Genomic DNA, 13,156 nt, shown 5'->3' with positions numbered 1-13,156 from the left:
CCAAAGATGAGATGATTACCAAGCGCAAGGATATACTTAAGGAATTGGTGGAGCATCTGCAGAGAGTATCACAGGCTGGTGCAGTAATCCCAGATGATGAGTTGGCAGGCTTTCTACAGCTCATGCGGCTGCCGCGCTTGAAGCCAGAATGCAGGGAGGCTCTTGATAAATCAATAACAGTAGAGTAGTTGAGCTAGGTGGCGGAGGCAATGGCAAAATCTAAGTCGCCGGGGGTGACGGGTTCCCGATTGAGCTATATCGAGCATTCCCCTACTTCTGCAGGAGAAATTGTTAGCAGTGTTTGAACAGGTGCAACAACGTGGCATCCTGCCGGAAACTATCCACCAGGGCATGGTTAGTTGATTGCTTAAACCTGGGGGGATCCTGGTGATCCCTCCTCCTACCGCCCACTTAATAGTGATGTGAAGATCCTTTGCAAAATATTGGCCAATAGGCTTCGAGGAGTGATTCAGCGGTTGGTGAATAAAGATTAATGTGGTTTAATTCCAGGTCATAGCACGACCTATAATTTACGTCGCTCTCAGACGCATGGGAGATAGGCAGGGGAACGAGGCAGGACTGTCCAATTTCTCTGCTTCGCTGTGGAGCCACTGGAGATTTGGATCCAAGAGGAGGGAGCTAGAGCCCTGGGGTATCCGAGTGGTGCAGGCTACACATACTGTCTCTTTATATGCGGATGATGTGCTGGTATATCTTTTTGAACCCGGTGTTTCGTGCCTGCGGTCTTGCAGCTGTTGGAGGCTTTTGGAACTGTGTCCTGTCTTCAAGTGAATAGGAAGAAGGCACTCCTGTACCTGTTGAGTTCTCTCTGTGGCGCCCCCCAGGAGGGGCTACCAAGGGTTTGGCTGCGATGGGAGCTTGAAAACTTTAGATTTCTGGGAAGTTGGTAACTCAAACTGTGGCAGCCCATCAAAAACACAATGTGGAATGAGTAGTGCCCGGTCTTGAGCGTTCGGTACTATTCTGGAATAGACTATCTATCTCAATAATAGGGAGAGTGCCTGCAGCCAAGATGGTATTTTAGCCAAGGTGTCTTTATCTGGTTCAGAATTCACTGCTTCCGCTGCCTGCTCAACTTTTTAATCGACTGGACAGCTTGCTGATTTCGTTGGTGTGGGCTGGGCGGCATAGTAGGGTGGCATTGTCGACGATTGTAAGGAAATGCCTTCCTTGGCATGGTTACTCCCTACCTTTTTGCCTTTTGGTGATGACAGTTAGGATTGAAAGTGTGCTGGGATCCTGCTAACCAGGCCCCGGCACCAGTGTTCTTTCCCTAAACTGTACCTTTGTTCCCACAATTGGCACAGCCCTGGCACACAGATAAGTCCCTTGTAAATGGTACCCCTGGTACCAAGGGCCCTGTGGCCAGGGAAGGTCTCAAAGGGCTGCAGCATGTGTTATGCCACCCTGGGGACCCCTCACTCAGCACCTGCACATTGCCTCACAGCTTGTGTGTGCTGGTGGGGAGAAAATGACTAAGTCGACATGGCACGCCCCTCAGGGTGCCATACCCATCTCTCACTGCCTGTGGCATGGGTAAGTCACCCCTCTAGCAGGCCTTACAGCCCTAAGGAAGGCCGCACTATACCACAGGTGAGGGCATAGTGCATGAGCGCTATGCCCCTACAGTGACTAAGTCAAACCTTAGAGATTGTTAGTGTAGGGTAGCCATAAAGAGTATATGGTCTGGAAGTTTGTCAAACACGAACTCCACAGTTCCATAATGGCTACACTGAAATCTGCAAAGTTTGGTATCAAACTTCTCAGGATAATAAATGCACACTGATGCAGGTGTGGGATTTATTGTAAAATACACCCACAGGGTATCTTAGAGACGCCCCCTGAATACCAGTCCGACTCCTAGTGCTAGGCTGACCAGTTTCTGCCAGCCTGCCACAACCAGATGAGTTTCTGGCCACATGGCGTTGAGTGCCTTTGTCACTCTGTGGCAGGAACAAAGCCTGTACTGGAACTGTAACATCTGGCAGTGAGCCTCAAAGGCTCATGCCTTTTGTTACAGCACCCCAAGGCATCCCAGCTAGTGGAGATGCCTGCCCCTCCGGACACAGCCCCCACTTTTGGCAGCAAGTCCGGAGGCAATAATGAGAAAAACAAGGAGGAGCCACCTACCAGTCAGGACAGCCCCTAAGGTGCCCTGAGCGGAGGTGACCCCTGCCTTTAGAAATCCTCCATCTTGAGTTTGGAGGATTCCCCCAATAGGAGTAGGGATGTGCCCCCCTCCCCTCAGGGAGGAGGCACAAAGAGGGTGTAGCCACCCTCAAGGACAGTAGCCGTTGGCTACTGCCCCCCAGACCTAAACACACCCCTAAATTGAGTATTTAGGGGCAACCCTGAACCCAGGAAATTAGATTCTTGCAACCTGAAGAAAGAAGAAGGACTGCTGTCCTGAAAGGCCCACAGAGACGACAGACACCAACTGACTTGGCCCCAGCCCTACCGGCCTGTCTCCAGACTCAAAGAACTTGCACAGCAACGCATCCAGCGGGACCAGCGACCTCCGAGGACTGCCCTCTACCTAAAGGACCAAGAAACTCCTGAGAACAGCGGCACTGTTCAGAAACTGCAACAACTTTGCAACTTTAAAGCAACTTTTAAAGAGACTCCACTTCCCGCCAGAAGCTTGAGTTTTCACACTCTGCACCAGACTCCCCCGGCTCGAGCTCATGAGAAACCAACACCGGCGAGAGGACTCCAAGGCGACTCCAACAATGTGGACACCCTGAGACGACCCCCCTGCACCCCACAGCAATGCCTGCAGAGAGGATCCAGAGGCTCCCCCTGACTGCGACTGCCTGGTAAGAAAGGAACCTGCTGCCTGGACAAAGCACTGCACCCGCAGCCCCCAGGACCGAGAGAAACCACCCACCAGTGCAGGAGTGACCAGCAGATGGCCCTCATCCTAGCCCAGTCGGTGGCTGGCCCGAGAAGCCCCCCTGTGACCTGCCTGCATTGCCAAAGTGACCCCGGGTCCCTCCATTGCTTTCAATAGCAAACCCGACGCCTACTTTGCTCACTGCACCCGGCCACCCCTGTGTCGCTGAGGGTGTCTTTTGTGGGCTTGTGTATCCCCCCCATTGCTCTACAAAACCCCCCTGGTCTGCTCCCAGAGGATGCAGGTACTTAACTGTAAGTAGACTAGGACCAGAGCACCCCTGTTCTTCATAGGCGTCTATGTTTTTTGGGCCCTCCTTTGATCTCTGCACCTGACCAGCCCTGTGTTGCTGGTGCTGTGGCTTTGGGGTTGCCTTGAACCCCCAAATGTGGCTGCCTATGTCCAGGAGACTGACTGTGTAAGTGCTTTACTTACCTGAGAAACCTAACCAAACTTACCTTTCCCAGGAACTGTTGATTTGTGCACTATGTCCACTTTTAAAATAACTTATTGACATTTTGACCAAAACTGTGTGTACTACTGTTTTAAATAAAAGTTCTATACTTACCTGTGTGAAGTACCTTGCATTTTATGTACTTACCTCAAATCTTGAATCTTTTGGTTCTAAAATAAATAAAGAAAAAATATTTTTCTATATAAAAACCTATTGGCCTGGAGTTAAGCCTTTGAGTGTGTTCTCCTCATTTATTGCCTGTGTGTGTACAACAAATGCTTAACACTACCCTCTGATAAGCCTACTGCTCGACCCAACTACCACAAAATAGAGAATTAGTATTATCTAATTGTGCCACTATCAGCCTCTAAGGGGAACCCTTTGGACTCTGTGCACACTATCTCTCCATTTCAGATAGTATATACAGAGCCAACTTCCTACAACGATGCAGAGGGAGTTGGAGGAGGGAGGATTGGGAATCGCTAACATTAGATAATACTACCATGCAGCGCACCTACAGCATGCTGCAAAGTGGATGACTGACTCTGACAAATGGGAGAAAAGACTGTTTGTAGGATTGTTGGGTGGGAAGACGCTAGCGACCCTACTGATGTCGGGTGGCCGGTCTGAGTCAGATGTACCATATTTGGTTAGAACTACTTCCCGGATATGGAAGCAGGCGGTCAAGAAGGTTGTCAAATGTGCCCCGTTTGATAGAGAGTTAAAGATCTGGGACTTAGCCCCCTTCAGGGATTGGGATATGGATACCTTAATGTCAATGGAAGGCTGGAGATTGGTAGGATGTGAAGTGGTGGGAGATATATACCCCAATGGAGAGTTTATCTCATTCCCGGATGCTAGGGATACGTTCGGACTGGGCCCAGGTCAGTTCTTGCAATATGCCAAGATGGAGAGGTTAGCCAAGGAGATCTGGTGTGGGTTTCTGCTGGCCTCTAAGGCATCATTGGTGTTGAATGGACTACTGAATTGGGGTGATGAGACCTATCTGATTACTCGGTTTTATAAAGGCCCTTCGGGAGGACCAACCGGGTCCTACGAGTGTTGCGCGCAGGGCATGGGTATGTGATTTTGGAGAATCTCTGGAGGATGGAGAATGGGCAGTGGCATTATCGCTAGTGTGCGCAGTGTCCTGCAATCACAGGTTCAAACTACTACATTTTAACTTTGTGCACAGAATGTACATCACACCTGCTCGGCTCAATAACATTGACCCAGCAAGGGGGGCGAGTTGTCCTAGTTGTGGCCTGTTGGATGCTTCTTTTCTTCATTTGGCCTGGTCCTGTCAGATGGTTCACCATTACTGGCAGGAGGTAGTAGGTAGAGTGGAGGAGGTAACTGGACTAGAACTTGACGTATCACCTGTGACATGCCTTCTAGAAGTGGTGAGGAGGCCACGGGGTAAGAATATTCCATATAAACTCACACAACTGGCCTTAGTGTTGGCCAAACGCAGGGTGGCCATTGGTTGGATGAGCTCCTTCCTGGTGCACTTCCATCTCTTGCTGGATTCGAGACTTGATGGAATGGGGTGCTGCCGAAGAACAACATTTGCACATGTCACAGAAGGGGTAAGGAGGCATTTATGGATGTGATTGCGTGGGGGACACTACTGGATTGGTTCTTCGGTGTGGAAGAGTTCAGTGGAGAGGAGAGCATGCATGGTGATGACTGATGGAATGCTCCTTGTCTTGTTTAAAGGAGCGACAACCAACTGTGGTGACGTTGGGTCTATGTGACTCTTAAGACATGTAAGATTTGGTCTCAGGTAGATCTTTCTGGGGTGGGCGGGTGGAGTTTAATTTTTATTGCAGTGGGTATTACAGATTCTTATACCTGACTGTGTGTCTGCCTCATCCTATAAGAATCTGATTAACAGGTACATAAGATGAAGATTCTGTTATCCTTTGTATGATACGCACTGCAATATAATATTTTTGATGGTTATGTTTCTAAAAATCAATAAAAACAAAGTTATAAAAATAAATATATATTTTGTAAGTGCATGTGATGTACCATAGATTCCAGACCAGAGAGAGAGGAGTGTTTTTCAAGACTAAGTTTATTTTTTATTCCAGTAACTCACACATTTATGAGAAAAGAAGAAGTCAAGCTGGGTGATATAAGACAGATGTGAGATACGGTATTTAGGAAGACAGAAATCCATTACGTATGGTGCTTATAATGGTTACCAGTATTTTTCCTTCTGGAAAACCATTATACAAGGTCCTCTGTCTAGAACTGACTGTGTTTTTATTCTATTTGTCTTTCCCCCTTTTTACTGATGCTGTCAAATCAAGCAGACTAAGAATAAGGAGTTTATTGGGAAGAGGGAAGCAAAGTTCAAGTCCTGATAATCCTGCAGCTCTATCAGCTTTGTGACAGATTGGGAAGCCCAAAAGAAAATATACCCATTGCCTGAGTATTACAGATCCAGAAAATCTATCCGTCTGATGTAGGGGGATTATTATTAGAGATACAATAGGAGATTTCTGAAGATAGAGTAAAAAAATAAGACCATGCACCAACGGGTGACCTTTCCATCGTTAGGTGAGATTAATTAGAAGGAGTACAGGGGTTAGAGCACGGACAAGTACAAGTAAAGGCAGTGAATGTCTGCAGAAGTCTAAATTCATCATCTTAAACATTAGCTACAAAGTTTGTCTATTAAATTCCCAATCATCTTTTCAAAAAACAATAAACAAAAAAACTTTTCAGATTTATTATTCTGCAGCAGCAGTCCTCATAGTTTATTCTAAGTTGCGTAAAGTTGTCACAGTACATTAAAGTAATTAAGAAGATAACTCCATCAGGAGCTAGTGTGTTAATGAGTTCAATCTTTTAGTCAGAACAGTCACTTCCATATCCTCCGAGTTTCCAGGAAGCCCAGTAATGTTAACTCTGGGCATGTGGCCTAAGAGGTTGCTGCTCCAGGAAACATGCAATGAGGCTATATGTTTTAACATGAATGGTCCATTATCTAAGTCACATATAGACCTAGGAAATCCTGTTTCAACATATGTTGCTGTATGATCATACAGAACGTGGGCCAAATACTTTTAATCACCAAGTTACTTATTAGTACAGTAAATATTTCATCAGGTCTAAGAATGAGTGGCTATTGGAATCAAAATCAAAAGTTACCATATGTTTTCCTGGATGTAGGACTAGGATACCCCTTGTTAAATGAACTCTTGAAAAATTAATACAAGTTTTCCTGTGGGCTTCCGATCAAGTTACATTTGTTCCTAGACAATCAACCTCAAACAATTAATGCAAGAAAGTGATAACTTAAAATTACATTTTTGTCCAAAACTTACCAATTAGGTGGTAATCTTAAATCACTGATTTTACGAAGATCATCTATGCAGTCCAGCATGGGGAAGATCTGTTTTGCATGTCTCATAAAAAATGGAAAAAGATCATCAACATGACCTGAAAGAGAAACACTGTATTTTCATATATTGTTAGGTTAGATTTTGCTGAATGCCAAAAGAGTAAGAAAGCATTGCCTATTGCACTTTGATTTTTCAAAACATTAACAGTTGAAAACAATCAGGTGCTAATGTTAGCCAAATTGAAGGTGGTCCTTAAACCAAATGGGGACATTCCCAGTATCTAGAAGGGGGAGGGAGGCGGCAGGCAAGGGGCACGAATAAAAGGCTACAGAGTTGTACCTGAAAAGGAGCCCTATGATGAAGTCAGGGAAGAGGCTGTAGTTTCATCAGGGAGAATGCACTGGCTAAGGAGTTGGAGTGAGAAGAAGGGACAGTCTGACTAAGGAGGGTGGGGTAATGGTCACTGCAAGGAACAGGTTTGATCTTATGAAGGAGGGAGAAGGACTGAGCCTAGTCAGAAGGGTTCTCCAGAGCAAGCAGGACGGCTGGCACTATGGACGCAAGGATAGGAAAAGAGAGTAGCAGAAGTTATGAAAGTGAAGCCTAGTGGATGAGTTGGATGGGGCCACTGTTCCAACAAAAGTATTACATGGAGTGAGCAGGGTGGCTGGAGCTAAGTGGGTAGGAGGGTAGACAGATACTCATCAAGAAGCTGGGAAGTACAAGCAAACTGGGCTCTGGGCCCCAGCCTTTTTGCTTTAAGAGTTTTCTGCAGACGACAACTGCACCAACAGCTGAGAGACCATTCAATATAAGAAGCACCAGACCTGGCTGAAGTTTGAGCCATTATTTGCTTATAGTATAAACAGTAAACTGGGCAAGTCCAACTTTACCCGGAATTCACTATTGGCTACTCAAGAAAGGAACTCCAGAAAGTACTTGCCCACAGAGAGGACTGCCTTGAAGACAGATGATAGGCAAATTAAAGAAATAGTATTTTAGGTAAACCACATAATTTTCTTTATTTGAAGTGAAAATGGTGGGGTCAGAATTTCAACTGGACCACATAGAACTTATATGGATGTTTTGTAGGTGTGTTCAGGAGTCACCATCCACATAGGCCTAATAAATTCTTGAGGTTTTAGAAGAATGTAGTGCAAAACTCAGTTCCAGAAACATGTTTATCATTAAGTTTGCAAATAATAAGGTTTGACATCCTCTGCCCACCTTCCTGAGCTCCTCCCCTATCTCTAGTACACCTACTGGGCTTTCACCTCCATCTAACTTCCTAATTTAACCTTCCTCTTTCCTGGTTTCTTCATGCTCCATCCTTTTCATCTAGCCACTTCCTTCTCCTCCCTTCCTTACAGCCATCCTTTGTCCTCTATGTTTTTTTATCTCACACTTCATCATATATTTCAACACATCACAACGGTGTATACTCCACCTAACTGAACTACAGTGCACCACAACAAACACTACCACAAAATATCACAACACAACCCATCCTTCTCAACAAGAGATGTCCCCACCCCAGGACATATGCTATCTCATTAAAGTACACAACAACCTACCACTAAATGTTTAACAGTTCCACCAAATCTCATGATGCAGTATCTCAGCTCAGAGGAAAGATAAGCAAAAGAGTAGGAACTGCCAAAGGCAAGGTCTAGGCCACGACTGGCCCCCAGCAAAGGACCATGTGGAGATGGAAAGAGACAAAGTGATGGGGGGCATCTAACAACAATGAGCCCCGGAAACCATCAACAGATGGAAAGCATTGGCAGAGGACAAAGAGGGATCCCGTGAAGATAACTTTGACCGGAAGGAAGATGAGGACATGACTCACCCGGTGGTCACTCTGATAATAGCTGACGAGGTTATTTTATACTGGCCATGAGAACCACAGGAGAATGGGGCGAGCAGGATCTCCAAGCTTATGGCTGAGGGAAAAGATAACCAATGCTAATTATTACTTGCGGGCAGCACCTCAGTTCCACAATATCAATATCTATGTGGGACATGATATTCTAAAAAACATTATTACATAAAGTTGGACAGTTAGGGTGATGGGCATACCATGCTTTAGGTGTCGGCCAGTTTGAAAACCACAGCATGGTAAGGTGGGGAGGGAGTTGGGACAGAGTTAAATAGGCAGCAGTGACACAGGGGTAAAGGGAACAGGTAACGGGGAACACACCACCCGGGAAGAAAGGGTACACACAATAGGAGGGTGAGAAATGGCAAATGTAAAGACACCAGCTCTTAAGATACTAATGTGGAAAGTTAATGGTTTGGGGAGCCAAAATTAAGCGAAGCCTATCAACCAGCCGCCGATGCGATATGCAGTGGCTGTTGTCTTTCTGCAAGAAATGCACCTCAAGGGCTTAAACTGTGGATTCCTGGGCAGAGGGGAATTACACACAGAGGCCAGTCCCTCTGGTGATACCTCTGGTTCAAGAGGAGTTGCGATCCTAATAATGAAAACAGTAGGGTTTCACGTAACACAGGTCAGGACAGATGACCTGGGATGATACACATCAGTCTTGGGAAACTGAGAGGGGGAACCCTAGTTCTAATAAATGCCTACGTCCCACCAGTGCTACAAGTGGATATCCTGAAATAGCTGGGACCCTTGCTTCTAGAACTGCCCCAAACCACAACCATTCTGGGTGGAGACTTCAACATGACACATGGACAGATCCCACACATCACAGGCACGTAGCCCACTGGCAGATAAACTAGATAGCTTTGCACAAACACTGGGACTGACAGACATTTGGAGACACCTGCACAAGTTTCGAAAGGAGTATTTGTATTATTCAGGAGCACACAACACCTCCTCCAGAATAGATTACTTCTTAGCTCCATAGGCAACTCTACATAGATTCCCAGATGCTGAATACAAAGCAAGGGCTATCTCAGACAGCTCACCTTTAGGCATTATTCTAGCAATGACACACAAAAAGGGGAAGTGGAATGGAGATTGGCAGCAAGGGGACTCATTAATAGATATGTGGTGGAACACCTCAAAGAAGGCACAAAACATTATTTCTAAAAGAATATCTTAACAGACACTGACTCTACACCATGCTGGGAATCTTATAAGTCTGCATTAAGCGGGGTGTTTATATCAGATGAAGTGGGGGGAGCCAGAGAGCCCAAGGATGCTTAATACTGGAAAAATAGATAACCGACCTTGAAAGCGCATGGGCCCAGAAACCATCAGGTGAAATAGGGGCCCCCGTCCTCATTAAAACAGAACAGCATCCACAGATGAAGTAAAAACGACCAACCTGGCCAACCAAAAGTGATTGTACGAGGCAGGAGACAAGACCGGGCAACTTGAGCCATGCTTCACACTAGATTATCAGACAGGAGTTGTCATCCTGAATATTATACCACCAGATAGCTAAAAAATGATGGGTAGCAAAGAGGTAGCAACTGTTATTGCCAAGTATTTGCTGGGTTTCTGTGTTACACATTCAGCAGCCCCCAGGCAGGCTCTAAAGGCCTTTGTACAGGACTGTCCATGCAGATGACCTGATAGGGACAAAACCCAGGAACTAGAGAAGGACCTGAAGAAGGAGGCGATACTCCTAGACCTTACACTGATTTTACTTTGGGAAAACGCCAGGCCCAAATGTGCTACCAGCAGAATTTTTTCAAAGCAATAGCAAGCAAGTAAGCAACTCCACTGCATGAGATGTATCTGGAGGCATACCGGGGGGAGGACTCCCAAAGGACTTGTGCATAGCGACAATTGTTATCTTCACAAAGGAGGGTAAGCCCAGAGATAGAGACAGAGTTTCAGCCAATATTGCTCCTAAATGCGGACACTGAAATACTGGCCAAAGCATTAGCAAACAGACATTGGGGGTGGGGGGGGGGTGATCCCAGATCTGGTCCATCCTGACCAGAATGGCTTCGTACACCAACGACTGACTAGGCTAAATCTCTGATGCCTTTACAATAGTATCACTGCGGCAGAGGGGCTCAGGATACCATTGGCAGTGGTGTCTCTGGAAGCCTGCAAAGCATTAGACTCATTAGAGTGGCCCTTTATGTTCCCTTTAACGGAGAAAATGGGAATTGGTCCCTAATTCCTGAAATGGGTCAAGCTCCTCGACACAAATCCTTCCGCTAGAATTAAAGTAAATCCAATCCAAAAAAGGTTCCTATCCGCAGGGCCACAAGACAAGGTTGTCTCTTGTCACCAATACTCTTTGCCTTGGTGATAAAAGCCCTGACATGGATTCAGACAGAGGCGCAGGTAGGTGGCTGGCGACAGGGAGACCCCTGACACAAAGGTTTGTCATACTGACAACATCCTGTTACATTTGGCGGAACCAGAGACCTCCCTTGTACAACTTAACAAGATTTTCATAATAAACTGAGAATACTCCGGCCTAGGTATAAATGGATAACTGGGAACCTAAGGATGCCCAGCCCTTACCATTAAAAGTGGAAACACAATATTTCAAGTACCTAGGATTATGGATCCCCAAAGATGACTTCACACACTAAAGTGACAACCTGATCCACTACTGGCTGGGCTAGATACAGATAAACAACATTGGGGGACCCTGTAGGAAGCTGGCCTGGTGTGTGGTGAGCATCTATGGCGTTGTCACCTTATACCAAGTCCAGGTATCCCCTATTAGTGAGGGATAGCTAGTGTCTAGGAAGCCAGGGTCTCTAGAGGTAGCTGTGGATGAACAGTCAAGGCATGCAAAGCTTATGCAATACCACTGTAGTCAAACAGCACTTACACACATGAAAGAACCATGCAGTGTTACATAAATTAAGGTACTTTATTATGGTAACACGAATACTAAAATACTGTGTAGGCAATACTACACTAGCAGGTGAGTAAAGACACTATTATATACACATTAGAAGTCAGGATTAGCATGAAAGGTGACAGAAAACATTGAAAACAATAATAAGTACAGAAGGCCCTGTAAAACGGGGGTGGGGGGGGGGGGCAAACCATATAAAAAGAAAGTGAAATGAGAAAGTCGGGCCCGACCCAAGGAAGTGGAATCGGTAGAAGGGAGCTGAAGGAACTAGGACCCACAAAAGGTAAGTACCAGGGTGCCCCCCAGTGACCAGGAGAAAAGAGTTAAGTACTTGGTGCTCCCCAAGCCCACCAAAAGGTCAGAAGAGGATTTTGCAAGACCCAGACAAAACTGCAAGAAACCAAAGGTGGATCCTGGTAAACTAAGACCTGTAAAGGAAGGGTACCAAGTCGAGTTCACGTTGGAGTGTCCGGTTGTGGCAGGAGCACCCACCCACCAGCCTCTGGATGCAGGACCAGGTAGATGGTGAACGAAGACAGTCAGCAGTGCAGCACTGGAGCAGCTGAAGAGTACCTGAAGTGATGCAGTCAACGTCCCACGTCGGAAGAAGGATTGCAGTCAGTCAGTGAGGTGGAAAAACCACAAACAAGTCTTGGCAAAGGCAAATGTCGTGGAATAAGAAATGAGAAGCTGTCGGAGACCAGCAAGGTCCAGGGGGACTCAACCCACAGAGTGGAGTCCCAGGTGACCCTCAGCAGTGAGGAGAGTCACAGGAAAATGAGGCAATCCCCACAGGCGGGGGGGCGTGGCCTGGCCGTCCCGCAAGATGGCTGCCACACTGTGAGGCTCTGCCAGCAGGGGACTCCTTCAGTGCTTTTTTTTAACTGAGCAAATGGACCATTTAAAGGAACAGGTAGATGGTCACAACACCGGTTTTGAGCAGTTGGAATCATGCACCTCGGATTTGGAGGAGAATCGTCGTGGAGATAGGGAACAGTTGCTGCGCATGGAGCGCGTGCTGGGGGTGATCCGGAATAAAAACGAGGACCTTGAGGCCCGCTCCCGCCGTAATAACATCTGCATTTTGGGCCTCCTGGAGTCGACAGCCATGGGGCGCATGGAGGTCTATGTTGAGACCATCCTCTCTGTGTTATTCCCCAGCGAGCTTTCCCAAGTGTTAGAGGTGGAGAGAGGGCTCTGGCGTGGCCTATTATTGTACGCGTACTAAACTACAGAGATAGAGATAATATACTTAGACTTGCCAGAGAGTGTCGACCTGTGATCTATAATAACACTGAACTGAGTTTCTTCCCTGACTATACTCCTGGGGCGCCTTCCTGCCGGCCAAACGCACTCTGAGCCAGACAGAATGCCAAATACTCCCTCATTTATCCAGCTAAACTGCGAGTGCAGCATAAGCGCAAGCTGCACTTTTTCACTGACCCGAAATTGGCTGTTAAATCTGTTCCCAAAAAGGCACCATTGGAGTGCCCGCGGGCTGACGGTGGAGAGGGCGATGCTCTTAGTGACAATGACTGAATTCATTCTATCGTTTGGGGTCCCTGTGGCCTTGCCCGGTGCCTTGTGGCCTGCAAATCTGTTGTTGATTTACCTGTTGGTGCGGTCTGTT

At 46.6% G+C, this 13,156-nt stretch overlaps 1 protein-coding gene across 1 annotated transcript in view; it reads right to left on the bottom strand.

Moving 5' to 3' along the window:
* SUPV3L1 (Suv3 like RNA helicase) overlaps positions 1–13,156 on the bottom strand; it is a 1,188,002-nt gene that overhangs the window by 1,092,057 nt on the left and 82,789 nt on the right. The window contains exon 4 of the mRNA XM_069240523.1: positions 6,707–6,821. Coding sequence (XP_069096624.1) covers positions 6,707–6,821 — 115 coding nt within the window. The remainder of the gene's footprint in view (positions 1–6,706; positions 6,822–13,156) is intronic.

Source organism: Pleurodeles waltl, chromosome 6 (genome assembly GCF_031143425.1).
Source record: "Pleurodeles waltl isolate 20211129_DDA chromosome 6, aPleWal1.hap1.20221129, whole genome shotgun sequence".
NCBI lineage: Eukaryota > Metazoa > Chordata > Amphibia > Caudata > Salamandridae > Pleurodeles > Pleurodeles waltl.
The sequence above is the reverse complement of the archived record's forward strand: the minus strand, read 5'-3'. Positions and strand labels throughout refer to the sequence as shown.